The 26,413-nt window shown below is 52.4% G+C and overlaps 12 protein-coding genes across 12 annotated transcripts; 5 read left to right on the top strand and 7 right to left on the bottom strand.

Moving 5' to 3' along the window:
* Positions 1-556: 556 nt before the first annotated feature.
* Positions 557-5,061, top strand: M409DRAFT_23939 (uncharacterized protein; the record flags this gene model as incomplete). Its single annotated transcript, XM_033807012.1, has 11 exons — positions 557-731; positions 789-1,604; positions 1,663-1,868; positions 2,336-2,456; positions 2,943-3,066; positions 3,122-3,583; positions 3,656-3,912; positions 3,961-4,095; positions 4,145-4,241; positions 4,290-4,328; positions 4,386-5,061. 11 exons carry the CDS (start codon positions 557-559, stop codon positions 5,059-5,061), a joined length of 3,108 nt encoding a protein of 1,035 aa, XP_033666538.1.
* A 288-nt stretch (positions 5,062-5,349) lies between these two features.
* On the top strand, positions 5,350-6,301 carry M409DRAFT_23938 (uncharacterized protein; the record flags this gene model as incomplete). Its single annotated transcript, XM_033807011.1, has 2 exons — positions 5,350-5,741; positions 5,836-6,301. The coding sequence occupies 2 exons, from the start codon at positions 5,350-5,352 to the stop codon at positions 6,299-6,301; spliced, it is 858 nt and encodes a 285-aa protein (XP_033666537.1).
* A 149-nt stretch (positions 6,302-6,450) lies between these two features.
* Positions 6,451-6,942, bottom strand: M409DRAFT_23937 (uncharacterized protein; the record flags this gene model as incomplete). Its single annotated transcript, XM_033807010.1, has 1 exon — positions 6,451-6,942. The coding sequence occupies one exon, from the start codon at positions 6,940-6,942 to the stop codon at positions 6,451-6,453; it is 492 nt and encodes a 163-aa protein (XP_033666536.1).
* Positions 6,943-7,989: 1,047 nt separating this feature from the next.
* On the bottom strand, positions 7,990-9,761 carry M409DRAFT_23936 (uncharacterized protein; the record flags this gene model as incomplete). Its single annotated transcript, XM_033807009.1, has 2 exons — positions 7,990-9,121; positions 9,181-9,761. 2 exons carry the CDS (start codon positions 9,759-9,761, stop codon positions 7,990-7,992), a joined length of 1,713 nt encoding a protein of 570 aa, XP_033666535.1.
* Positions 9,762-10,158: 397 nt separating this feature from the next.
* Positions 10,159-11,559, bottom strand: M409DRAFT_23935 (uncharacterized protein; the record flags this gene model as incomplete). Its single annotated transcript, XM_033807008.1, has 2 exons — positions 10,159-11,322; positions 11,386-11,559. The coding sequence occupies 2 exons, from the start codon at positions 11,557-11,559 to the stop codon at positions 10,159-10,161; spliced, it is 1,338 nt and encodes a 445-aa protein (XP_033666534.1).
* Positions 11,560-12,024: 465 nt separating this feature from the next.
* Positions 12,025-13,873, top strand: M409DRAFT_36881 (uncharacterized protein; the record flags this gene model as incomplete). The annotated part of the gene is made up of 6 exons (XM_033810629.1): positions 12,025-12,126; positions 12,179-12,292; positions 12,352-12,532; positions 12,594-13,273; positions 13,327-13,578; positions 13,637-13,873. The coding sequence occupies 6 exons, from the start codon at positions 12,025-12,027 to the stop codon at positions 13,871-13,873; spliced, it is 1,566 nt and encodes a 521-aa protein (XP_033666533.1).
* A 67-nt stretch (positions 13,874-13,940) lies between these two features.
* On the bottom strand, positions 13,941-15,632 carry M409DRAFT_67036 (uncharacterized protein; the record flags this gene model as incomplete). Its single annotated transcript, XM_033817225.1, has 1 exon — positions 13,941-15,632. The coding sequence occupies one exon, from the start codon at positions 15,630-15,632 to the stop codon at positions 13,941-13,943; it is 1,692 nt and encodes a 563-aa protein (XP_033666532.1).
* Positions 15,633-16,192: 560 nt separating this feature from the next.
* Positions 16,193-17,572, bottom strand: M409DRAFT_23932 (uncharacterized protein; the record flags this gene model as incomplete). The annotated part of the gene is made up of 1 exon (XM_033807007.1): positions 16,193-17,572. The coding sequence occupies one exon, from the start codon at positions 17,570-17,572 to the stop codon at positions 16,193-16,195; it is 1,380 nt and encodes a 459-aa protein (XP_033666531.1).
* Positions 17,573-18,389: 817 nt separating this feature from the next.
* Positions 18,390-22,238, bottom strand: M409DRAFT_67035 (uncharacterized protein; the record flags this gene model as incomplete). The annotated part of the gene is made up of 1 exon (XM_033817224.1): positions 18,390-22,238. The coding sequence occupies one exon, from the start codon at positions 22,236-22,238 to the stop codon at positions 18,390-18,392; it is 3,849 nt and encodes a 1,282-aa protein (XP_033666530.1).
* A 495-nt stretch (positions 22,239-22,733) lies between these two features.
* On the top strand, positions 22,734-23,386 carry M409DRAFT_23930 (uncharacterized protein; the record flags this gene model as incomplete). Its single annotated transcript, XM_033807006.1, has 3 exons — positions 22,734-22,754; positions 22,809-23,169; positions 23,235-23,386. 3 exons carry the CDS (start codon positions 22,734-22,736, stop codon positions 23,384-23,386), a joined length of 534 nt encoding a protein of 177 aa, XP_033666529.1.
* Positions 23,387-23,572: 186 nt separating this feature from the next.
* On the bottom strand, positions 23,573-24,532 carry M409DRAFT_23929 (uncharacterized protein; the record flags this gene model as incomplete). The annotated part of the gene is made up of 2 exons (XM_033807005.1): positions 23,573-23,697; positions 23,752-24,532. The coding sequence occupies 2 exons, from the start codon at positions 24,530-24,532 to the stop codon at positions 23,573-23,575; spliced, it is 906 nt and encodes a 301-aa protein (XP_033666528.1).
* Positions 24,533-25,092: 560 nt separating this feature from the next.
* Positions 25,093-25,874, top strand: M409DRAFT_23928 (uncharacterized protein; the record flags this gene model as incomplete). Its single annotated transcript, XM_033807004.1, has 2 exons — positions 25,093-25,183; positions 25,237-25,874. 2 exons carry the CDS (start codon positions 25,093-25,095, stop codon positions 25,872-25,874), a joined length of 729 nt encoding a protein of 242 aa, XP_033666527.1.
* Between the last annotated feature and the right edge of the window lie 539 nt (positions 25,875-26,413).

The raw sequence follows: 26,413 nt of genomic DNA, 5'->3' as shown, positions 1-26,413 counted from the left end.
GACGGGCACGCATCCATCTCGCGAGTTAGAACTTCTTACAGGCTATCGTTTCCTGTTGGACCATTCCTCACCAAACTTTATGCTTTCCAAGCGCAACCCAGGATCGGCGCGGTGCATCTTCGTCGCCACGTGAAAGAGATAGCGACCAAAATTCTTTGCTCAGGCTTTGCAGGGCGGCGTCGTCAGAAGACAAGCCAGCAACCAACTGACCAACAGCAACTTCCGCACGTACCGCCAACATACCGTCAGCCTTTGCGAAAGTACCCGCGGGCCACGTTGTGTCATAGGGGCAGCTCGTGGTGTACTTGCCTGCCAAGTCACAATGCTGAACGTGTTGTTGAATAATCCACCGAGATGACCCCCGACGCAGCTGATATCGTTGGCTGATGTGATATCTTTAAAGGCACCGGTGGGTCGTGCTATATCGTAGTAGGTCCACTCTCTCTTTCAACCAACTCCACCGACTCCACGCACTCCACGTCACTCCAGAATATTTTTCCGGGTTCTCCAAGTCTTCTCCAGTCCTCTCCAGCTTGTTCCTCATCCACATCCAAACATGGTGGGCTGGAAGACTTCGCCACATATCGACGTGCAGTTGCGCTTCGACGCAGAGAAGCAATCTAAACAAGCTCGTGTGCCTGCCTTCAATGGCGACGATCAAATTACTGGCGCTGCCACATTCACCTTGAAGAAGAATTATGAGGACATTGGGTATAGAGTCGTTGTCAAAGGTATGTCTACTCCGGATTCTTGGACTGTAACTCAATATTAATCATTCGTATCAACAGGCGTCGTCGAGACGAAGACCCAAGAGTACCCTCCTGGTGGCCTCAACAGTGCCTCACAGGTCGAGACCCACACATTTCTGTCGGCGGTAATGTTCGACGGGTCTGCCAATGCCTCCTCCACGCCAGAGTCCAAGTTTCGAACCCAGATTCCATTCAAGCTCGCGCTGCAAAACGAAGCCAACTCAGTCGGATCATGGGGCGACTCCAGGATTAACGGGGAAATCGTACAAGAAATCTTACCAACCCTCAACTCGAAGACGGCTCCAAAACACTGGGCAGACAGTTTCAAGCCCAGTTTCAACTCCGACTTTCGCATCACTTATACCGTAATTGCATCGGCCTTCCATGAGAGGAAGATTGTTGCATCGACGTCGAGAGACTTCAGCTTTCTGCCAACGTCTTCGCCACCACCGCCAGTACCAGTAGAAGACTTCTCTGACGAATATTCACTTCGAGCATCGAAATCGTTGCAGAAGGGCAGCCAAGCATCCCGGATTGGTCTCATCAGCGAAGAACCTCCTGCCATGGCTCTGAAGCTAGGAGCGAAGGGCGGATCCACCAATGTCAACCTGTTCGTTATGCTCTTCAGGCCACATACGAGGGACTTCGACGCCAACGAACTGCCCAAGCAATTACGAATCACGGCCAAACTGCGAAGTACGACGTTTGTCATGCCCAAGCGCTCCAAGCTCAACATGCACACAATGCAGGGCGCCATGTACGACCGAGAGGCCGCTGTCAAGCAAGACAAAACGCACACTCAGAACTACACAATGGCCATTGACCAGTGGCAGACGAACGAGTCCGAGAGCGAAGGTCAGTTTCCAAGCCTAGGCACACATTGTTGATTGACCATTGCTGACAATTGTTGTAGATGACAAATCCATCATCAGTGAGGAGGTCTTCTCCACTGCGGTTTCGTTTCCGTTCATCGTCGACGGCGACAACATGCCCAGCCCGACATTCTACTCGCCTTTGCTTTCGAGACGGTATGCGGTGGATCTGAATGTCACGTTTGACGAGCAGCCGGGGATGAACATGAAGCTACGACTGCCGCTGCAGGTGTTTTACAGGTCGACTGTTTGAGGGTGCTGTAGTGGGCTTTCTTTGAGCGAGGCTGGCGAGATTGGTGACGAATTGACGACTATCGATACCCTGACATTCGAATGAAATTAGATTTGGTCGAGGCCTTTCCAGAATTATCTCTGTTCCAGGAGCGAGTGCGACCTTTTCAAGTAGATTGACTTTTGCAGGGCAATGGGCTCGAACGCGGAGTTGAGACTGCATCGTTTAGATGATTGCCTTTCCGATGCCATTTCGTTGGAACCACATCTCGTCGAGAACAATTCCGTCGAATATGGATTGGCATGTTCAATCCCCCTTTCAACGCAACGCCCGGTGTGGCATGACCAGCTCAGGACCGGGCATGTGAGTCAGCCTTCCCGAGCACATGTCACAAGAGGGCAAGACCAATGTCTCCATCAGGTAATTATACTCGTAGGATTTCGAGAGCACGAGACGCATGCCAGGGCAGACATCTCGGACAGGACTCGGTCAAAGACTCCTGGAAAGATGTATCCTTCTTCTGCGGCGCGGAGTTCGTGCGGCAAGCGGCTTCGAAGCGGTATAGGAGTCAGAGCGGAAGTTACGTGATGGCCATGTGCGAAAGTGAGGGGAAATGCATGTGGTTTTACAGAAGGAAGATGGAGGACGAAATGGGAAGCGAGCTTCGCGACTTGGAGTAAGAAAGAGAGATGGTGCTGACTTGGCTGACTGTTCGTCCTGGTTAACGCCGGGTGGAGGATGAATTGACTCGGATACCACCTGGACCGGTTTGGAGTGGACCGAGACCAGCCGATTTGGCTAAGCAAAATTTAGTTAGACATTCATAGGGCGTGGAATGGGCGGCTCGGTAACGCCGAGTGAGTAAGATGGCGTTTGCACCACGACCTCACCTCATGAGCTGAGCAACTCTAATCATATCGCTCATCATCAAAATGGACACGTCCGCAACACCAACAAGCTCTGCAGTCGATACTCCGAAGCCCAAAAGACGAAGGAATAGACGACCCAAAGCTTGCCAGCCATGCCGAGATCGTAAGGTTCTTACATGCCATGGTCAACGTTGATGACTGTGCTAACAAGATTGACTAGGCAAGGTACGCTGCGACTACGGCACTCCCTGCTCGACATGTCAGAAGCGAAGGCACACTCATCTGTGCATTTATGACCAAAGTCCGAGATGGGTCGTAGAGACTCGGAGTGGTGAGAATGGTCGGTGAGTGGAGTTCCTTCACCAAGTACATGCGACCAGTCTGACGGCAGTATCGCAGAGCTGTGATTGAGACCCTTCAATCACCTCCATACCACGGATCATTCGATGCTCTGGGGCAATCTTCAATTCTGAATAGCCGTGACGAGCATGCCGGCACCTCGCAGAGCATATTGGATCCGGACCTTCCTTCCCCAGCCACTACCAACACATCTACCAACCGGAGACCTGGTCAACTTGAGTTTCTCAACTACCTCTCGGAAAGCATCACCAACATCTGCGAGCGTGATGACCAGACCGGGGAGACGCTTTACGTCGGCCAAAACTCCTCGGCTGCATTCTTCCAAGCTGTCCTGGCTACACAGGAGGAATACCACCTACCTCCTGATGTATCCATAGGATCTGCGTTCGGGCTTACAAATCGAACCCCTTTACATCCTTTTGGCTCGCTGTGGTCTGCGACTGTAAAAGTCACTCTCGGTGATATCCTGGGATCGCTTCCTAGTACCGAGAGATGCATGAGGTAAGTTGTTGCAGCTCACTGGACACGGGGACGCTGCGCCTTGTGTGCCGCAGATACTGACGCTGTTGATAGATACTACAGAGCCTATAGTCAAATTGCGGTCCCTTTCGTGCCATATCTCCTCGATCAAGAGGACTTTGAAAGACGTCTGGTCAATGTCGTTCAGCTGCTTTCAGAACATCCTGACGATGCCATCCTCGGACAGGCGGCTGCTGATTTGACATATCGTGAGCTGGCAGGCTACGCACTGCTGTTCTCGGTGCTGGCCTCAGGATGTCAATTTGCTGATGAGGTCTCGTCGGAGAGAATACTGACTACTAGAGTCTTTGGTAAGCAATACAAGTACACGAGATGATGAGCAGGTCTAATGGTCTCAGTCGCATGTTCGTTCGAATGTCTTCGTCTTGCCAACTTCTACGTGCAACCTTCGTTGGACCATGTCCAGACCACACTGCTCCTCGAGTACGTTGTTGCGAACGACAGCAATCCTGGCGTTGGATGGACGTTCCTTGGTATGCATGCTGCTGCTTGAGAAGAACTCACGCTGATAGTAAGATGCAGCAATAAGCGTCAGACAAGCTGAGAGTCAGGGCCTCCACCTTCTCACTCGCCAACATGGGACGACTTTGCTGGCCGAAGAGGAAATGCACCCGATGTGGTATGCTTGGCTCGAAGCTTCTTCACGCTATTACTGACTCTTTGTTAGGAGAGCAATCATCCACATGGACTGCACTTTGGCGCTAGCGTATGAATACTACCATCTAGCTCCCTCACAAAGTCTCATGCTGATATGTACTAATAGCTTCGATCGTCGCCCCATGAGCTTCCTATCTGCTCGCTACGATGCAGTGTCGGCAATTCAGAGGGCATCTGAGGTATCTTTCTTTGACCTCGTCAATGCCTTGAATTGCGTCAAGCTGGAATGGCAGACCGCTAAGCAGATGGATCCTGTTCTCAGAGCCGTGGAGACTGAGCTTTACATGGCGAAGGTCGAGCAGGTCGAATCGGTCTCCCAGAGCGACACATGCATAATCAAGTCTGGGAAGTCGATGGAAGCGAGGCTGCAACAACTCATCTTCAAACTTCATATCGAGCATTTCAAGGCCAGGCTCTACCGCTACGGATCGCTCGCCAAAGATGCGTCGCCGGAGAAAAGGAACCTTTACTTTAGTCTGCTTGAGATCAGCTACGCCACCGTCATCGAGACCTTCCTCAGCGTGAAACCGCTGTCCCCCATCGTGCAGGTCGCTTGGGACCTGCTGTTCTATGCGATCAGTTCGGCATTGATCCTGGCTGGCTTACAACTTACGCATCAGACTAGGTCTCACCAGACGTTATTGCGAGCGTTCATCAACTCTCTTCACGCATCATCGGAGAAGCACATTATCGGGCAACCCAATGAAACTTCTGCGTATCCGTTTTATCACGGGTATGCGGTGCTCGAATCTATTCTTCAGCAATGTGAGGAGCGAGGCTGAAATATTGGATCGACACTTCGAGTTCTCGATCGCGAGTGCCTGGGGCTCCGATGTACCAGCAGAAACGCAAGTGCGACGCTGTGGAACATGAGAATTGTCGAATTGAAGGATTGCGCGCCCGCATGATCTTCTGTACGTGGAGTTCCACGGACGCCTTATCTGTAGCATCCATGTCAACATGACTCATGGCCTTTCAGCCGTTCAGCTACCGCTTGGCGATTTGGATCATATAAGTGTTCACAGTCCTAGAGGTTCTCCAAAATTATCCCATCAGGACGCCACGCCACAATGGAAACTGAGACACAACTAGAAGGTCACTCGCAGGCCAGCACAACCCCCGTTGCCGCAAACACTACCCTCAATGCCCTTGTAACAGGCGGAGCGCAGGGCATCGGAGCGGCAACTGCCCGCAAGCTGGCTAGCAGAGGCATGAATGTTCTCATCGCCGATATGTCGGTCGAAGGAAAACAGCTTGCTCAGCAGATTAAGGACGAATACGGCGTTGATGCGGCATATCAATACATTGACGTTCGGCGCGGAGAGGACATTGACATGATGATCAAAACATTTGTTTCGAAATGGGGTCGCCTAGACTACGCCGCCAATGTGGCGGGTATCAATTTAGACGGAGGTGAACTTAGGGACGACGAAACAAAAGTCTCGCAAGCTGTGTTTGACAGGTGTGTGTTACTCCTGCAATACGCTGTGGAATTTTCTGACTCGCCTTTATAGAACGTATGAAGTCAATCAACGCGGTGTCTAGCTCTGCCAAAGAGCCGAAGCACAGCAAATGGCCTCTCAAGAGCCCAGACCGGTCCACGTAACTCCATCCACCCCAAAGGAGATCGCTTATCAACGCGGCTCCATCGTCAACATCTCTTCGACAGCTGCCTTGACAACATACGGTTTCCCGTCATATAGTGCTACCAAAGCCGCCGTGCTCGCCATAACTAGAAATGGTGCCGTCTTCTACGGCAAGCACGGTATCCGCTGCAACTCTGTTTGCCCAGGTTTCACTGCAACACCGATGGCTCGACCGATGTACCCAGACAGCCTGGAGGACCAGGTGACGACCAATGGCCCGGAAATTGCTACGAATGTTCCGCTGAGGAAGAATGCTTGGCCAGAGGAGACAGCGAGTGTGATCAGCTTCTTCCTCAGCGATGAAAGTAGTCATGTTACAGGAAGTAATCTTGAGGTTGATGGGGGCTTAAGTATTACTGGAAGCTCTCCGTTTTGATTCAATATCATCGAGTAGCGAGTCTAGCCATCCACATTGATTATGATCACAGTCTTGTACAGCCAATGTGCCCCGGCTCTCTCAATATCACAGTATGAACCCAAGTGGATACATCCCCGTATTTGTCATAACTGTGCTACCTGTAACGCTTACATGCCTGCAAACACAACGGCCATCGCTCCCATCCCAAAAGCCGCCGGTGCCATCGCTGCCATGGTCTTGGCTGCTCCGCTGCCTGAGGAAGTCGTTGCAGCAGAAGCAGATGACGCAGCAGACGACGCTGATGAAGAAGCAGAAGCGGACGATTGTTCCGCAGATGTCGTAGCGCTGGTGGCCATATCAGAAGAAGAACCCGCCGCGCCCGTCGCAGCAGCAGAGTCGGCGGTGATCGTGACGCCGGCCGTCAAGGGAACACCGGTTCCCGTTGCACAGGTCGTGCCTTCTCCTTCGATCTGGCTCCCACTGGGGTCTTGCGGGCAGCAGACTGCACCGCTGATGTCGTTCCCGTCGCTGCGAAGGGTGCCGCCGCAGCAGGCATTGTCGCCGATGCAGCTGATGCCGTTGCCTACGTTGATGTCTTGGGCTGTGGCTGCGAAGAGGAAGGGGAGGGCGGCGAGGAGGATCCTAATTGTGGAGGGCATTGTTGTTTGCTGGTGTTGTTGCTACTGATCGAGTAAGGCGTAGGGTTCGTCGAGGTACGAGATATTGAGATGTCTGTGAGTGTGGCGTGGCGTGGCGTGCTCCGTCGCTGGCTTGGTCGTTTTGGTTTGAGGAAGTCTCAGTAGCACAACAACAGCTCAGAGGTGCTGGGCTCTGTCTTTATATGTCCATCGCGTTCAGGATCGCCAGACAAGTCACACCCAAACTCTGTATACCTCGGAGATTTCCCTCCCCATTTCAACGTAGAGCAGATCAAAGCAGAGACACAACAAGCCATATCGATGGAGTCACAGACGATCTTTCATGAAAAGGGTTGACGGCCACACCCGAACCGGCTTTTGAGGCGGGTAGCTTTCATTCTAAACTTCAAGGCTGAAACGCTTTGACACGTGCGATCGATCCCAATCAGGAAGGAGCTGACAAATCCGGTATCCCGGTCTAATTTTTGAACAACGATGGGCCCGTTCTTATCCTCCGCCACGGCTGTGCCACGAGATCATGCGAACGGGCAGCATGCACACTCGAATGGAGAGAGGCAACACAAGGCAATGATCTCCTCTCTAGAGTCTAACCAGAGGCGATGATCTGCATCGGAAGATTCTTGCTGCAAGTGAATCGGGATCATGAACACGATCTGAAATGGATTGCAACACCTGCATTAGGCGGAATGAGAGTTGCAACTCATGCGTCTAGCTTGCGGGGGTGGGTTTCAATCCTTCTCGAAGATGATAGGGCTCCTGAGTCATTTTTAATCATTGATGTTTCTCAGTGCTCATACGTTACAATGGATTGATCTCGAGCTGGTACTCAAGAATACGGCTTGATGACACCGAAAGCCTGCTTGCTCTCATTATGAGAAGTGTCTGGAGGTCGTGCGAGCTGTCACTGTTTCGGCCCGTATCAGTGCGACTAAGCTGGGCGTTGATGTCTTGTAGTCATGATCTGGAGTGGGCCCTGCTAATGGAAGCCATGATATGATTATACGTCGGTGTATCTCTAGTGAGTTCTCAATTGTGCAGGTGCCAGCATCAGATATCGTAGAACTCCACTGCGCCAACAAACAGCTTCCGTGGCTTAGGTTTCGAGATACGGTGGGTCTGCCAGAGGGCGCTGCTTGGTTCATGGTCGACGGTAGCAGCTCTATACTCCTCGATCTGCTCCCACACAAGAGGGAAGTGGACAGCATGCCAATTCTTCAGCCAGGGCCACCGTTTCATCTCTATCAGAAATTCATGCAGAGAAGAGATACCGAGAAGTTTGGCTGCTCTTGACAGTACCGGTATCGGAGCTCGACCTTCACCTTCGTCCATGGAAAAGACCGTCAGCGTTGACAGTATCCATATGAGCGATGACGGTGATCCACCACTATCGTCTATCCAATTTTTCACGAAATCCGGTGTAGTTGTGAGTATAGAAAGAGCTTTCCTAAGGCAAAGCATTCGTACGCCCCAACTGAGCGGCTCCCAATGTCTCGCCACGATCCAGAGATGGGACTGTATTCCGTACAGCGCCAGTTCGAGAGATCTTCGCACTGTAGCAGAGGGCTCGCATTCGCCATGATCCATCAGCAGATCCGCGTGGAAGGTGCGTAGGGTGAACTCCAGGTTGTATATAATGCCGAGTGGCTCAGTTGGGAAAGCAGCTAGGCTCGGCCATGCCAGGTAGAATTGCCACATCTGCCGGACGAGGCTATGCATTCCCTTGTCGTATGTCGAGGACTCCGGAAGATGATCCATGGAGTCGGAGATGCGCTCTTTAAGTGCATCTTGATCTATGTCCGGGACCAAGTTGTCGCGGTCGTACGGAAGATAATAGGACATGGCCGGTTTGCACCCCAGAATCAACGCCAGCCGGAAGTCAACAAGCCACACACCCACCCATTCGTATGGTGGAATTCTTTCAGGAGCCTTGATGGCCTCTAGTGCTTCAAGATGCAGTCGTGCGGCTCGAGCATCACCGTCCTGGAACGCATGGATGGCCATGTTGGCTATGACGAATATGGTCGGAGAGTCGAGCTCAGGGCCTTCATTCTCAACAGTTCGTCGAAGTCTCCGGATGATTTGGCCTTTTTGTCGAAGGTATTCTCCCTGATGCTTGGTGTTGTCTCCGGCGATTTCAATTCGTTTCTTCATTACGTTCAAGACCACGCCTTCGAATAGTCTGATGTGGCGTTGTCAGCAATGCCAACAATGGAAGGAACTCGTATAAATGTGACTTACACTTCATGTTTCACCGCCCAATCCCATAGCTGCTTCATCCAATGATCAGCAGCAATTTGGAGTGTCCCACGTGAAGTAGCCTCTTCTTTGCCCAGGAAGAACCAGTTGATGATCTCTGTGACCAGCTTGTCGTCGACATTGGGCGAAGGTGATCGAAACGCTCCATAGGGAGTGTTCGTAATGAGCCGCACGGAGCGTGGATCGGATGGAAGCCTTTTCGCAATAGTGGTGTCGACGTCTCGCCATTTGAGCGCTTTCGCTCCCTTTTCAAGCTTCTGCTTCTCTTGGCCTTGGCATGACGATGAAGGCTGTTGCTCCTTCACTCGAAACTTGAGCGTAGATGGTTCAATGCTGCCGCTGGTGGCCTTATACTGATTACTATCATCATGCAAGGCCGCCGATCGATTCCTCTTGGTATTTGCGGATGATTTGAGGGCCGCATGGCGATTCAAACGTGCCTTGCTTTGCTCAGAAGGCTTTCCTCCCTCATTGCAGTCCACGAATAAGACCTTGTTGCTCTGCTTGGATTTCTTTGCAGCCGAAGCCGCCGAGGGAGTATCGTACGCGATGAAGACGGACATGCCTCGGCAGGGTTCGTGGAGGGCGTCTGTGACAGCCTGATTGCTGGTTCCGGTTTCACTTGCGACGCATCACTATTGAGATCTCTCCTTGAGCAAGAAGTCAGGAACTGGTTATGATAGAAATGAAACCACAAGTCGGTCCTCGACGCCCCTCAAGTTGGGGCAAGGAAGTAATAGCCGTGGCTTGATCGGCAAGTCGTTGCCCTATGCGATATGGTATGGCGTCTAGCAGAAGTCAATTTTCGTGGCCTCCGCTTCAGTCGCCGTCTATTTCCATCTCACAGTTCTGGCCCTTACATGCACCTCGAGCCTCCCTCAACTACTGTGTCGTACTCTGACCCACGTGTCCATCGCTCGATATCTCCAGCCTCGACCAGTCGGCGGAAGCACCGCCGTGTTACCATTTGTTGTCGAACCTTGTTCCTTGTTTCAGCAGAACCATCTCGCTGACTGGCGGCAGATGATCCTCAGCCGCACCGAACAATATACCCTTCCGCATCACAGCTCTGTAGTTCTCCCCGGGATTGACTTTCCCAAGGACATACTCTCTCCTCGTCTCCACCTGATTCGGCACGGGAATAGATCTCCCCACGACGGCTTCCATAGCCTGCCAGGCGAACGTTACAGCCTCTTTTGCACCGGCTGGAACTCCTGCGTCATCGAGCATGTATATTGTCGTTTGCGGATAATGCATCTGTATGTGCTCCACAATATTCGGATTGTAGGCACCTCCGCCACACATGAAGAGCTCGTCGATGTTTTGCGAAGGAGCGTAGCGCTTGTAATGATCAACGATTGCCTGCGCTGTGATGCGGGTTGTTGTGGCCACGACATCGTCTGGGGACATTCCCAGGGCTTCAGCCTTTCGAATGAGCTCGAACGCAAATGTATCCCGGAACACTTCGCGGCCTGTCGTCTTGGGCGGGTCCAGGGAGAAGTATTCATGCCGCAGGAAATCGTCGACGAGATCTTGGTTGACAACTCCTCGTTTGCCCATCAAGCCGTCCTTGTCGTATTCCATCTCGCCATTGGTGTAGTGCCGCACGACTGCGTCTATGAATACATTGCCAGGGCCCGTGTCAAAGTCAAAGCATTCATCAACGCCGCCATCACAATCAGGAGGGATGAAGCACACGTTCGCAATGCCGCCAATGTTTTGACAAGCACGAAGCTTTGTTGGATGATGCAAAAGGAGAGCATCGAAGAAGGCGATGAGAGGCGCACCTTGCCTGCCAGCGGCTTGATCACTGACCCGAAAGTCTGTAACTGTAGTGATGCCAGTCCGAGAGGCGATGAAAGTCCCTTCCGCCATCGTCAGGGCACTCTTTGTTTGACCTGGCTCTGGCATACTCAGAAGCCATATGGTCTGACCGTGAGAGCCAATGACATCGATACTGTGGAAGTCGACGCCATTGTGCTTGCAGAAACTCTTTGCGGCCGAAGCAAAGGTTTCGCCAAGAAGAACGTTGACTTCTGAGAGCTCTTCGGGAGTAGTCTTGTTGTGTAAGATCATCTGCATCACTCGCTTTTTGATCACTGGCTCTAAGGGCACTTCTCCATACTGATTAGGAGCACAGTGAGCTAATACTCCTCTTGTGAAACCAAGATAAGGGCAATTGCTCACCTTCAGCAATTCAAATTCGACTGGGTCGTTTGGGGTTCTTTGACGAAACCTACACAGGGCACAGTCGATCCCGTCCATACTTGTGCCGCTGTTAAGACCGAGAACAGTCAGATCCAGTGGCTGTGAGGTGCCTCCATTTTGGCCTGTTTGTTGATGGTCGCCGATGCTGCCCATGGTTGTGTGGGCTGTCCCGAAACTTGATGGTGTTGCTGTACTCGCAGAAGCAGTTTGGCCCTAATGCGAAGACAGGTAATGAGGTTTAGCAAACAGAGGCTTCGATACTCCAGAGCGAACACAAGGTATCTTTCAAGTCTTTGCTAGCCCTCTTGCTTTTGTCGTCAATGCGATAATGCGGTCGTTTCGCCCCTCCATAGCTTCGTCGCTTGCTCGCTTGTTCGCTTGTTCGCTTATTCGTCTTCGTCTTGCCGGAAAGCCTGGACACCGATCATGGTCGTCTACTCGCTTATTCGCTTGTTCGTCTGGACGTCTTTTCGCCAGTCAAGAAAGTTGGGGTGCATGACCCTAGTGTGACGACCTCGTGGCAATCCTACAGCGATGTTCATCTCATATCAAATGCCACGAGCTCCCCAACGCTACCTTTCTCCACATGAATGACTTCTCTTTCTGGGCATCATCAATATGCAAATCACCAATGCTTGGAAAAGGCTATCAGCCAAACAACTCGGGTTTGTTATCCAAACCTTTTCTCTGATAGCAATCTTTTTCGAGGGCTACGATCAGGTACGTCAATGATCCATCGCATGGTCGTGTTTCAAATGACGCTAACGTGCAGCAGGGTGTTATGGGAGGCGTGAATGCCAGCCCTCGATATGTCCAAGAAGTGGACATCGGCCTGCCAGACGGCACGGTAACGAACGTGACGAAACAAGGTGGCATCGTGAGCATAGTACGCCAGTGATACATGGTCCAGATCCGAAGACCTTCACCGCTAAGAACTTTTTGCAGTACTACCTCGGTGCCATTGTTGGGTGCTTCCTCGGGGGTTGGATAGCAGACCGACTTGGGCGCATTAACGGCCTATTCCTTGCAGCCCTGTTCGCTTTGGTTGGAGGCGCTCTGCAAGCCGCGACGCAGAGTGCCAGTTTCATCCTGGTAGCTCGCGTCGTGACGGGACTTGGAACTGGAGGTATATCGAATGCTGTCGCATAGACCCTCCTAGCTCAAGCTAACGAGATATAAATGAGCAGCGCTGACCGGTATCACTCCCGTCCTCATTGCAGAAGTGTCGAACGCAACTCACCGCGGTGGCATGCTCGGCTACGTCTTCATCGCCAATTACCTCGGAATTTCCATCGCATATTGGTTGTCATTTGGCCTCTCATTCATTGATAATGGATATTCCGACATCCGGTGGAGATTCCTCCTCGCTTTTCAATGCATACCTGCATTGCTGCTGCTGGCAGGCATCAGACTGCTCCCAGACTCGCCTCGATTCCTCGCCTCAAAGGGTCGCAATAAAGAAGCCAGGGAAGTCTTGCAGCACATACGTGGAAATGTGGACGTCGAAGTCGAGTTTCAGGAGATCTGTGCCATGGCAGAGCACAGCAAGCCAAATTCTCCCATCGAATTCGTGAAGATACTCTTTGGTATTGGGCAGCAATACGCACCACATCTCTCTCGTAGAGCTTGGCTTTGCCTGTGGCTCCAGATCATGGCTTCATGGACCGGCATCACTGCCGTGACAGCCTATTCGCCTGTTCTCCTAAGCCAGGCTGGCTACAGCACTCTCAAGCAGAATGGCCTTGCCGGCGGCCTCAACACGATTGGTATCGTTGGTACGATTATATCTGCGCAGTTGGTGGATCGAATAGGGCGTCGTATTTGTCTGATGGGAGGAGCCGCAGGCCTGTTCTTGGTCAACCTCATCGTAAGTGCAGTTGAGTCAGGTGATGTCCACGACGCATACTGATATTGGGATAGGCAGCAATCCTTTACGAGGTATCCCTTCACAGGCCCTCGATATCCGGAAGCATCGCTCCGGCAGCGGTGACCATGCTGTTCCTTTTCAACCTCATCTATGCCAGCACTTGGGGTGCGGTCGCCTTCCTGATCCCGACTGAAATATTTCCCAACGAGCTCAGGGCCCAAGGCAATGGATTCGGTATCGCTGGGTGGGCAATTGGTGTTGGCATGACGGTGCTCGTAAACCCCATAATGTTCGGCGACATAAAGGTACGTCAACATCTCCTAAGATCAAATGTGCAAACCCTGGTATTGACGCGTTCTCCAGAGTCGAACCTATTTTCTCTTCGCGAGACTCAATCTTCTCTGGATTCCAATCGTCTTCTTCCTCTACCCCGAAACATCCAAGAGATCATTAGAGTCAATCGAGGCCATGTTCTCGTCCTCGTCACCGCTTTTCAAAGATATGGAACAGGCGTATCGCTCGGTGAACAAAGACTTTGGGGTTGTTGCGGATGGAGTTGAGCCAGAAAAGAGCTCTTCATATGTCGAAGAACATGTATGAGATGAATTCGATCTCTCCGAACTTGTATTGAATGGCAATGCAGGCCTTTTTGGCGTTCGTCAAAGTCTCATGTGAAAGTAAAGGCCCAATTCCAGTCTTCGAAGAGCTCCGGTGGAAAGCTGATGTCCAGCGACTGCTGGTCCACGTCTGGTCCAGTCAGTGCAACAGGCACCACGTCGGTGCTTTCAGAATTGCCATCTCCCACGAATTGAGTCAAAGGCTCGCTGAGCAATTGATGCTGCTCATGAATGAATCGATCAATGCGCACGACTTGTGACTCGACCTTTTTGCTCGCATCAGTCGCACAGCAAAGCCTCTTCTCTAGGTCGGCCAAAAAAGCGGCAAGGTCGAGAAGAACCGAGCGTACCGAGTGATAGAGTGCTGCGCTCATTCTTGAACCAAAGGCGGCACCGAAGATTCTCCCTATTTCGGCGAGGTGATGGAATAGCGGTGAGCTAATCGCACGAAGGTAGGCCGTAGGCATACCTGCAAAACCAGTAAGGACCTCGCTGGCGACCTGGCACTTTTGCTGTAGGGTTGAATCGTCGCTGCTGAAATAGACCATGCGAACGAGTTGGACTGTGGCAGCAATGTTTGCCGCTTGAAAGCTGAACAAATCTCGTCGCGGATCGTGTGTCGGCTGAGCGGCGACCTTGAAGATATCGGGAAGGTCGCCGTACATTGATGTAATGCGGTCGAGGACGGTAGCTTGTGAAGGCGTATGATAGCTTTGTAAGGCCTGAATCCGGGGTGTCCTCATCACAGCGGCGCGGGATCGCTGCAGATCGCTTGCAGCGTACTCCAATATACGATACATGTCAGTAACGTAGTTCCAGCCGCGCAGCCAACTGACGCTGAGTGGCTCATCTTGGACGCTGGTAGACGCAAGGGTTTCGTCGTCATTTTCTGCAGGGTAAGAAACGTTCGAAGAGGCTTCTCGACTACTGATGATTCCACCCCACACGATGGACGTGAACACATCCAGCGTGTAGGCGGACCAGAAGACACGCCGCCGCTCTTCAGCCTCGATGACGGAGATCCCTGCCGGCCAGTGCGTCTCGTCGTGCAAAGACCCGACAGCCACGTAGGTTTGATACCTGGAGAGGTGGAACTTCATTAATTTTGGGGAGCCATATTGTATCGCTGTGATAGCTAGAAGCAAGGAGGCGCGCATGTAGTCGAGCGACTGGTCGCCTAGAACGTCCTTGGGTGTTGCGTCCACAGCAGCTTCGAACAGCTGTTCTGATGTCGGGTCTTGCAGCTTGGAGATGTCCCAGGATGATCGCAGCAGTGCGCCATCACGGGCACGGGCGGCAGAAAGTGCACACATAGCTGCCACCGACCCATACAGAGGACGATTCTGAAGGTGCTCGCCGCGGGAGACTCTGTGTACTAATGATGGGCGATGGAACAGCGGAAATACGGGATACACGACTTCGAAGAATATTTCTGTCAAGTCCATGACCAGTGCCTGGTTGATGGCAAGTTGGGGTGTCCAGTGAGATGCAGATTTCTCTGCCAGCTGGGGCGTTAGGGCCAATACAGTCGAAGAGGCGCTGGCCGAAATTGCATGGCGCTTTCTTGGTTGGCGTCCGGGTCGATCGAAAGTGCAAGGTTCGTCATAGTCAACACAGTTCTGGCATGAGGAGGTGTCGTCTTGGGCGGGTTGACATCGGACACTCCTCCGGCTGCAGGCGTCGCATGCTCGAGGATTTCTTCGGAGCTTCCGTGCATGTTTTGATGGAGCGGTTGATGGCATCGGTGTGGGCGATGGAAGACATTTGGATCTGTTTTTGTTTGTAAGACATGGAGTTCATATCACGAGGGACGTGAAGTCTGTAGGTTTTGGCTAGCGTGACACAGAATGAGCAGGAGGCTCAGCCTTGAGCTTGATGCCTGAGGCACAAGCGTTCGAACAGGAGGACGCACGTTTGGATTCAGAGACAGACAAGAAGTGAGTCAACATACCTGTACGTAATCTGGAGAGAATTGCAACGCTCTCGGTCTTGCACTGAATTCGACCTCTGTGGGAGGTGTAGCTGACTGAGAAGGTAGCTACAACCTGTTCGAGCGTTTGGTGACGAGGAGAGGCAGGCAGTGAAAGGGTAAGATAGTTCATTATGGAGAACCTCGTGATCCGCTTCAAACCGCTGTCAATCCAGCTTAGAGCGTCACCTTTCAAACTACCTCTACGCACATTAGATAAAGGGCACGTCCATACGTCTTAGATCGCCCTTTCCCCAAGACGTCACTCGAAGTGTTTCATCGTCTATGCGCGAGATGAGCAAGACACACCTCCTCATCCCTACCCTGTCCATCTCACTCGAAAGCCCCCATCAGCGGCATCCAAATCCCATCCCCACTCTGCAGCGCCGCAAACCCATCCAAATGCCTCTCCGTCAACACACAAGCATCCCCACTCAACTTATTCGACCGCCTCAACAACCACAACTTCACAATCTCCATATCATTCTCCGACACCTTCTTGGAAATCTCAAATTCCGACAGCACGCCCCAGACCGCTTGTAAGGCTACGCTTCCGCGCATTTTGGTGATGGATCGGTAGGAGAGGATGGCGGACCAGGACATCATGATGTTTTTGGCTGTGCGGGAGCCTTCGCTTTGTAGGTCGGAGGTGGAGAAAATTTCGGGGCAGATACTGTTGAGGCGGCGGCATTGTTGCAGGACGAAGAGTCTGGTTGTCCAGTATGCGACGGCGGCTTCGTACTCTGTGAAGGAGGAGAATTTGAAGACGTAAGGGATGAGTTCCATTCCAGGGGATTCTCTTTCGGACGTCTTGACGACATTGATACTGTGTAAGAGACGATCCTCGGCGCGAGTATCGTTTAGTCCATAGAGGAGTTTGGCAACTTTGATCGCTGCTTCTTTCGTCTCTTCTTCCTCATCACCTCTTCGTACTCTCTGACAGAGCTTGATCAGCCGTGGTAAGCAGATGAACAGCTTGTTACTGATCTTTCTCAGACTCCTTATCGACTCCACCACATTTTCAACGCCCCGTGCATCGTCCACCACGGGCTCAAGATCCAACCAGACGGGCCTTTCGAACGGCGAAGTCTCCGGACTGAACAGTTGGAGTATAAACGCCACGTAGAAACTCGTTGCGTACCACAAAGCTCTGAAAGCCGCACTTGCTTCGGTCTCAGATCCAGGTGGCCGTGACGAGAACATCGCCGCGAGGCCTTTCATATGCAGCACAGCAGAATGATCCACCGGCCCTCTCCTCCGTTCAATCGACCATGCCCGGACATCAGCTTCGAAGTTGAACAGCAGCGCGACAGTGAGCATCGCCTCATCAGACGTCGCGCCTCGTCCACTCTTCATCAGCGAATGCAGAGCTCCCGTAGCAAGTGTAGACGTGTGAAAACAGCGTTCCTCGGAGATACTCGCATCCCCGGTATCAATGCTATGAGCTTCCATATTAGCCGTCAACGCCAGGTCCAGACAGGGGCTATGGCCAATCCGAGACGGGATATGGACGTAGAGCGAATGCTCCTTCCCCGTCGACTGCAGCCATCGGATCGCCTTCCTCACCAGCAAGCTGGTACTCGACAACGAAGGCCATGGTTTCGCGAGTCCAGGATGATGAGCCTTGCGGTCCTTGATCGTGGCTGTTTCATGTTCCTGTCTGAGACTGTCCTCGTCGAAGTGGACTCGTACATTCCCCACCCAGTTCATCATCTTGCCACTTCCTCACTTCTGCCCAGGAGCGGTAGGGCTGGCTATAAGGCTGACGAGGAGGCCACTGTTCCCGAGAAAGGATTCCTCCCGCAAAATCAGCCCTCTGTGGACAGGATCGCAGGATCAAGTATAAGTAGGTTAAGCTTGTTTTGTTTCTCCCGCGGTAGTTGTTGCCTTCGTTGATCAGATTATCTCCATGATGCTCAATCGTATGCCTTCACTCCAAGCAGAGATCAGTGCCCGGGAAGTTCGTATACTTTCACCAGATCTGAGCTGTTCAGCTGAAAAGCATGTGGATACCGGCGACGAGTCCCAACCTCGGATCCGTAGTATTCACTATTACTCACCGCACCGAAGCCGAAGCCGAAAAAGGGCGCGATGGAGAGCATAAAGCACGCCAACGCAGTACAAATTCTCAATCCTCTAGATGCAGACTAAAGTTCATGCGATGAGGGCTGGCAAGATCCCGACATCAAAGGGGATAGATAAGTAAGCGCCTTGCCCAGAGAAATGAGAGACGGCTATGCTCTTAGCCATCTTGGCATGCTTCTTGACATCAGCTGTGAGACAGAACAGTTCAATGGCCACAATGTCTAACACTCCAACGCATATAGCCTCGCTTTTGGTCCGAGTCTACCACAAGAAAGTTCCCGCTCCATAATCTTCATGCTTTCGTACCTCTTGAGCCCGTTGAACACATTGTATTCCCACCCAAAAACCAATCGTTTCTTGACGAACGACGATCCAGCGCCAACCATCCTAACGCCTCTTACCAGCCAAATGCCAGCTACCATCCACAACAACTCCACAAACACACTCACAGCCTCCCATCCTCCTCCCCAGTCCCGTCACTATCCGACTCCTCCTCCAGCACAATCTTCCTCAACACAGACTTATCAAACAAATCAACCACAAACCTCCACTGCTGCACACCATAAGCATGACTTGCCAACAGAACCATGACCTTCCGGAACAACGCCACGCTCTGGAACCCAGCTGCCTTCTTGGTGTGCTTCAAGCTGTTTAGTTCTGTCAGCGCCTTATTTATTAGCACGGTATTGCCCAGCTTGGTGATGGAGGCTAGGATCTGTTGGTTCTGCGGATCTTCGTCTCTGACTGGACCGGGTCGATTGCGAATCAAGGCGCTGTTGGGGCGGTTCTCAGAGTTGAAAGGTTGCAACGAGAAGAGCTTCTCGAATTGCAATGGGAGCACGTAGCCCAGACTCTCACCCATTACATTGACCGTTCCATCCCAGCCATGCTCTGCGAGTATTTCCTGGCCGTGCAAACTGCGTGAGATGAGTCCCAGTACGAAGAAAGCTGTGCCACGGAATGTCATCACTTGCGACTGCTCGGCGATTTGGACAATGTACTTGACCACGTCAGTGCGCTCCAAGAATGGTGCGCCAAGTTCCATGGAGCCCACGTTGCCAACTGCCCAGAGACAGCCTTTGACCTTCAGGATCGTCTCTGGGTCATCCTCTTCCATGGCGAAGTCTTGGATCGTGGCTGTGAACTCCTCGAAGTGACCTTTCGCTTTCAACAATTCGCACCCTTCTGCAGTGCGTGTGAGCTCGCGGTAGAAGTGCGGTGGCACAGCGCCGTAGTCCTGAGGCCCAATTGTGTCGTCTATGGTAGATTGTGGCTTCTCCTGAACATCCGACAGCGCGCGAGCGAGCGATGCTTCCACCACAGTCACGTAAGTGTCATTGCGCCCAAGGAACCAGTCGTCCATCTCACGGGTGATGTAGTCCAGTCCGTCTAGGTAATGGTATCCAACAGAAGTTGACAAGAACCGCAGGAGCAGCGGCGCACCGATCTCACCCAGATGATCGAGAGCAGGCCGGCATTTGACCACGTACTCCAGCGACGTGATGTCGTTGCAAGCCTCTTCCAGAATCTTGATGGCAACCTCACACACTTCGATCTCAGGATCGTACAGTTGGCTGACCAGAAGCTTGATAGCCCATTCAGCCGAGCAGCCACCAAGGACTGACGGTTCGATGGCCTCAACCGCGTATGTTCGAAGTATCCTTGTCGCCATAATGCGCATTTGCTTTGACCCGGCAATCATGGCCTTGGAAAGAATGATACGTGGATGGCTGTCGAGCGAGTAGTCCAGATTTGACAGCAGGCACCTGATCAGATCGTCACGGTTCTTGAGCTCGACAATGTGGTAAAACATGTTGATGATATGCCACCTCTCTAGAATCTGCAGCCCTTTGGCGTCGCTGCACATGACGCCGAGCATCGCGAAGTAGCCACCTACGAGTGTCTCTGAAAGTCGATCTGGGGAGAACATTGGATTCTTCGAGGTGATACCACTCGCCGAGTCAAGCTGAGCCAGACACTCTGCAAGCTGTCGAATGGACTTGTTGTTGATCAAGTAGTTGGCGCCATCGTGAGTCTGGAGCAACGTCTTCACCAGCGCGCAGGCCATCTTGAGGTATCGCTGATTTGCCTTCGTGTTGGAAGCATCGGAGAAGCGAAACTGGAAAGGCCGCAAGAATTTGAGCAGACGATGCACAAACTTTGACTTGTCGGTCGCCTCAAATAGAAGCTTGGGGTTCGTGAGTGGGCCTTCGATCAATTCGAGGATGAGATTCCAGTCCCACTTGATGTAGTTGACGGTATTGAGCACGCCAGTATCAAGCATCTTGGCACGGAATTGGACCTCATCCATATCCGCACTGGCTTGCGTTTTCGACCCAGATCTTGTCCTCGCACCATCAAGATCATCGTGAACTCTGGAATGGCTGACTGTTGATGGATCAGAGCGCCACAACCTCAGGTTGACCTTATCAACCTGGTAGACCGTAGACAGGGCGCGATATCGCTCTTCGGAGTTAAACTGCAATGCCCCATGGACGAGCCCTGGCATCGCCTGTAACTCGGCGCCCCAACAAGTGGGCAGAAGCTCACTCGCTTTCTTGAGTACCTCTGCAATGATCAGACTGGTCCGCCTTTTGAGGGCATCGTTCGGGGCGTCACGTTCGGCATCTAGTAGACCTTCCATCAGGCCCTGGCGCAGCAGTACAGCCAGTGAGACGGCGGTAAAGTGCTGAACAAGATTCCTCTTCTGGCTGTCATTATCGTTCTCCGATTTCGAGCGTTGAGTAGCGTCATTTTCCTTGTTCAAGTTTACAACTCGCGCGTACGTCGTGAGGCGTCGACCCCCAATGAAGGGAGTTGACCAAGAGCGCTTTTCCAGCCGTAGGATGTCAATCAGCAAGTCCAATGTCGCACTACGTGTGCGAACATCCGTAATATAAAGCGAAGACACAATAGACCGGACCGGCAGGAAATCGTGCAGTGATAATGTCATCAAACCAGACCAGCTCTTAAACATGCCAGCGATGACTCTCGAGCTCGCCGCCAGCTTCTCGTCGACGGAATGCGATGTGTGAGGTTCGGTAAATGTAGCAAAGGCCGAGCTGAACTCAAAGCCAGAGCGCAGTACGCCTCTGCGGGCTGGTAGGTCCATCAAATGGAGAAGAGGTCCAAGTAATGTCTCAGGTGCGTGGTAGACTCCATTTCCCATGGCCTCGGCAATGACACTGATTCCACCAGAGTTTACTACCAGCATAGGATCCTTGAGGAGCATCTCTGATAATGTCAAGATGGCAATGTTGCGAAGCTGGTCGTCCGAATGGTCTGCAACTGCCGCGATAATCCGAACCACCGCTGGGTGGATTTCTCGAGTGCCGTCTTTCACATCAAGAAATGCCCTGACAAACTTCAACGCCTGCTCTCGTTCAACCCGAGCCCTACTTTCCTTGATGAGCGAGAGTATGACGAGATAATCCGTCTGCAGCGCGCGAATCGTTTGTAAGGATTTCCGGTCCGTGATGGCATAGCGAATGACCCGATAGCCTGCCGCAACCACTTCTCTACTGTCACTCAGAAGCATGATTTGCATTCTGAGCCCAAATATCGACCACGCCAAGTCGTACTTGAGAGTGGGATGCCGGCGAAATAGTTCAACCAGGTCATTAGCCTGGTTAACGTAGTAGTCCGCTCCCATGTCCTCAGCTTCCAGAGCCTGCAGAATCTCGGCGAGTATGTACGTGGGCGACTCCAGCTCTGGGTCCAGTCGATCTGCCGGATCATCAGGGAAAGCATTCTGTTCCGGCAGCTGCTGGATCGTGGGCCTGAACAGTTGTGAAAGTCTACCCTTTGGACTCATTGGCTGCTGCTCCTTGCTCCGTTGAATCTCGGCCTCCAGGTCCAGCTTCAACTGCGCAATCTTCCTGTTCGACGCATTGAGCTGACTTTCAGCAGCCATGCGCTGGTCGCGCGACTTCTTGGCATTTTTCGAGTTCAGCGCTTCGAGCAGATTCTCCGTACCTGCCTTGAGGCGTGTCTGTTTCTCAATTTCCTGTCTGTACTCCGCCTGTCTTTGCTCTGACGTGACCATGTCCGTGTTTCCATCATCATATGAGGCATAGTTGCTCAGGTCCAATCTCGAACTAAACGACTTGAGGTCGGCAGTGAAGCTCCCCGGCGGCGGCTGAGCTGATCGAGCATATGATTGATTCTGCTTCGCGGTCATGAAGCTGGCGGCTGATAATGAACCGCCTTCTTTGGCGGACCGGGAGGGAGGAAGGACATGGCCAGGCTGGGCGCCGACGGTGGGTGCGTTGGCACGGTTAGGAGGTTGGTTCATCTAGGGCATCCGCCGGCGCGATGGCCGTCATGTGGTGTGTTGTGCCTGCGAACGTGGACGTCGAGATGCATCGAGGTCACCGGCGAGGTCGCGTCTTTAGCATCGTACGGAGGCGCATCGAATGTCGGGAGTGTTTGCGATCGAATGGTTCGTTTGGTCTCTTCTAGTAGCCGTCGCAAAATCTCAGCGTTCCAGATCGTTTGGCGCGTGATGGTCGCAGTTGTTGTGCCCTCGAAGAGTGAGGTCGCGGGGCTCACTTGACGGCTATTCTTGGATCCAATTACGCGGTTAATCAATTGCTTAATCAATTGCTTCTTACCTAAATTCCCGAGTCCGAGAAGTTTGGACTTCACTCCTCTAATAATGCAATCCACACTTGAACAACTCTCCTCATTGCGCGCCATCACACAGTCTTTACCACATTGAGTCTGGTATCGTCGCAGAAAGAGCAACACCACCTTGACCAAGCCCTCAGTGGGCATTCACACCACCAAAATGTCACACTACATTGGCAAAGTACATCACCCCAACCTCACACACATCTCCCACAATCTAACATGCTCTCCATAGACCCGCCTAGCCTACTCCCGCTCCTGGCACCTCCTCAATGCCTCCTCTGACCCACGCCCCCTCGGCCGCCTCGCCAGCGCGATAGCCGTGACCCTCATGGGCAAGCACAAACCCACCTACGACCCCTCAACCGACTGCGGCGACTACGTGGTCTGCGTAAACTGCGCGAACATTCACACGACGGGCAAGAAATTCTCTCAGAAGAAGTACTATTCGCATACGACGCGGCCGGGGAGTCTGAAGGAGATGACGATGGAGAAGATGTGGGCGAAGTGGGGAGGAGGAGAGGTTTTGAGACGGGCGGTTAGGGGTATGCTGCCGAAGAATCGGTTGAGGGATGTGAGAATGGGGAGACTGAGGTGTAAGTCTCTGGACACTGTTGGATGGGATGATGATAGGGAATTTGTACTGACGTGAGGGCTTTAGTATTCGAGGGCGCGAATCATCCTTATAAGCAGAATCTGCTACAGATGGGAGGTCAGGGTGAGAGGAAGAGCATGTCACAAATACCGGAGGTAAGAGCAGCGATACAGGCTGAGTCACAACCTAAAGCACCGGAAGCTACACCATCACAATAGGAGAATTGCACAGCAAGGCGTTTGGGGCATGACATGTACAGAGATAAGAGCATGACGAGGAGTTTCGGTAAGAATGGGTATCGAGCTTCTATGGCAGAACTTCTATGTAACAACACCACCACCAACGGCCGTGAAAAGCCAGGGCTAGATGGCCTCCCCGACGCCAAACTCCAACGCATTCGCATTCTACAACTTCGCTTTTCCGCCCTGCCTGGTGACGGTGCACTGAATCAGGCCGTTAGGGTCGCTCTGAGGCGCGTAAACCTCCGCATCAGCACCAGTGTTCTTCATGCCCTTGTACCAGCTCAAATCTGTGATGAAAGTCAGCAACCGCACGCATTCGCCCTCAACTTGTCCAAACTCACCAATCTCAAAGTAATGCTTGTTCGGCAAGCTGTACTCGACACTCTCCACCAACGGCGCCGCCTTCAAGATCTCCTCGGACATGATGTACATAGTGTTCTGCACGCTGGGGCTGTTCTCCTTCGCGAAAGTCTCCAGCGTAATCTTCCTCGCATCCGTCCACGCGACATCGAAGCGATTCTGCTCTCTCCGCACCTCTTCCACATCCGCGAACGTCTTCCAGTTCCAGTTAGCTTTGACGGCAGTTGAGAGAATGCGGTCCCATGTCTCGGGAAGACGAGTAAACTCGTCACGGTGGAAGCCCCAGAATTGCGAGCCGGTGGATTTGAAGACGAGCAGGTCGTTGATGCCGCTGCGGATGGAGATACCACCGTTTCGTTGGGCCACTGCTTCGATTGTCCTGGTCTCCGCGCCGTCTCGCAGGAAGCTGTGTGGGTGTGGCTTGCCCTCTACCTCCATCCTCGTCCATCTGTGTACAATGATGTTCACTGTCGCAGCTGTGATGTGGCTGTATTGCTGAATGAAGTGGTTGCCGAGAATGCTGGCAAAGAGCTCGGGCGGGTTCACGGGGTGTAGTTTGGCCATGATGTAGGTCGTCTGCTTCTGGGTATCGGTTGCAACGATGTTGGCATTGTCGGAGTGAGTCCAGGAGGCCGCGATATCGCCTTCGAGGAGTGTGCAGACAGTCATCTCGGTGACGGATTGGGTGCCATCGGCGTGTTTCTGAGTCTTGAGGAGGCGGACATTGTCCTTGCCGTAGCGGGCGTGACTGAGGGTGGCCATGGTGTATGGTATATCTGTGGTAGAGCTGCTGGAAAAGGAGATGGTGCTCAAAGACGAAAGCGGGCAAGCTAATACTGATGATGGTGGAAGAATACTCAACGAAGCTTACCCGTGCGATTGATATAGATATGGCAGAAGCATTGCGAGCTCTTATCGAAGGTAACACGCGGAAGAGGCCGTGGTGAAGGAGACGTGCAGTCGATTCGCGTCTGGACGATCACTCGTCGGAGCTCACCGACGCCGAAAACATCAGGCAATCGACCCTCTACCACCACGGCGGCTTCGGCGGGATGGGATCGACTCGGAACGACGGCACTGTAGGCATTGAGTCTAGAGCAATGGCGAGAAGAGTTCTTTGTTGTCGTTGACGAAGATTTGGCGAGGGTGTTGTTCAAGGAGATGGAGCGATTGGCCCCACACTGCGCAATCATTGAAAGGTCATCAATATTTGATTGATTTCAAATCAACCCACCTCACCTCACCCCTCCAAATCAACTCACCACCATGCCTCCATCAAGGTCATTCTCCTCCAGACAACCCGTGCACGATCGACAGCCACCATGATCCCACCCTTCGAAACCACCTTCGCGGTCCCGCTCAGCTGCGAAGACTGTATCAAAGATGTGAGCTCTTCACTCTACAAGATCGATGGTACGGCAATCAATATCGCTCAGCTTCCACCGAAACCTGATCATCTTTGCCAGGAGTTCACAACGTAACCGCCGACCTCCCCACCCAACTCATCTCCATAACCGGCACCGCCGCCCCCTCCGCCATCGTCTCTGCCGTTCAATCCACCGGCCGCGATGCCATCCTGCGAGGCTCCGGCAAAGCAGAGGCCGCCGCAGTCTGCGTCCTCGAAACTCATGCCTCGTCTGTAAAAGACAACGTCCGTGGCTTGATTCGCATGGTGCAGGTCAGCCCTACCATGACGATCCTGGATATGACGCTGAAAGGCGTCTCACCAGGGTCGTATAACGTGACGGTTCGCGAGACGGGAGATATCTCGCAGGGTGCAGTCTCGACGGGAGGTGTTTGGGATGCGGTGGCGGCGAAGCAAGAAAAGCGATCAATCAAGGGCGTTTTTGGAACGATTGAGGTTGGGAAGAGTGGACTAGGCACAGTCTTCATCACTAAGCCGATTCAGATCTGGGAGATGATTGGAAGAAGTATTGTTGTGAGTCGGAAGCAGGATTCGTTTGATAAAGAGGACCCAGATACACTTGTGGGTGTGATCGCGAGGAGTGCGGGTGTCTGGGACAACGATAAGACGGTGTGCAGTTGTAGTGGAAAGACGGTTTGGGAGGAGAGGAAGGAGGCTACTGCCAAGGGTATGCTCTGATCAACGAGATGCATAATATGAATGCGATATACCGGCAAGCATGTGCAGGCTCTGTACGTTGCCACGGTCTTCTGCGCTCCTTTGTTCATTCGAGCAATACCGAACAACTGCAGCGAGCAACGCCTTATGAATTACAGAGGATCGCGAGGTACAGGGAAAACGGAGGTCGTTCTCCACCGCCGCCATCTGCGCCCGTTCAAAGCGCAGGTTTCCTTCTATCCCTCGGTGGTGAAGCGTGAATATTAGCGCGGGTTCCGCCGGATATAAAGAAGATATATTTTGAGTGTGTACTATAGTACACTTTACAAATATATACCTAGGTAGAACAACCTGAAGCTTTACTCAAGTATTCACTTCTTTGGATAAGCTTTATAGGGTCATTTACTTATTACATAGGTAACTAAGGTAGTTAGAGTTATGTGAGATTTAATGAAAGTCGTTAGGCTTCGGATTTAACTTAATCCTGCCCATTCTACGCTTCAAAACTTCAAAAAGAGATTCATTCGCTCGATTCCCGCTCCTTACATTGGGTTAGACCA

This window comes from Zasmidium cellare (assembly GCF_010093935.1).
Source record: "Zasmidium cellare ATCC 36951 unplaced genomic scaffold M409scaffold_21, whole genome shotgun sequence".
In the NCBI taxonomy this organism is placed as follows: domain Eukaryota; kingdom Fungi; phylum Ascomycota; class Dothideomycetes; order Mycosphaerellales; family Mycosphaerellaceae; genus Zasmidium; species Zasmidium cellare.
This window is presented reverse-complemented; position numbering and strand designations above follow the sequence as displayed.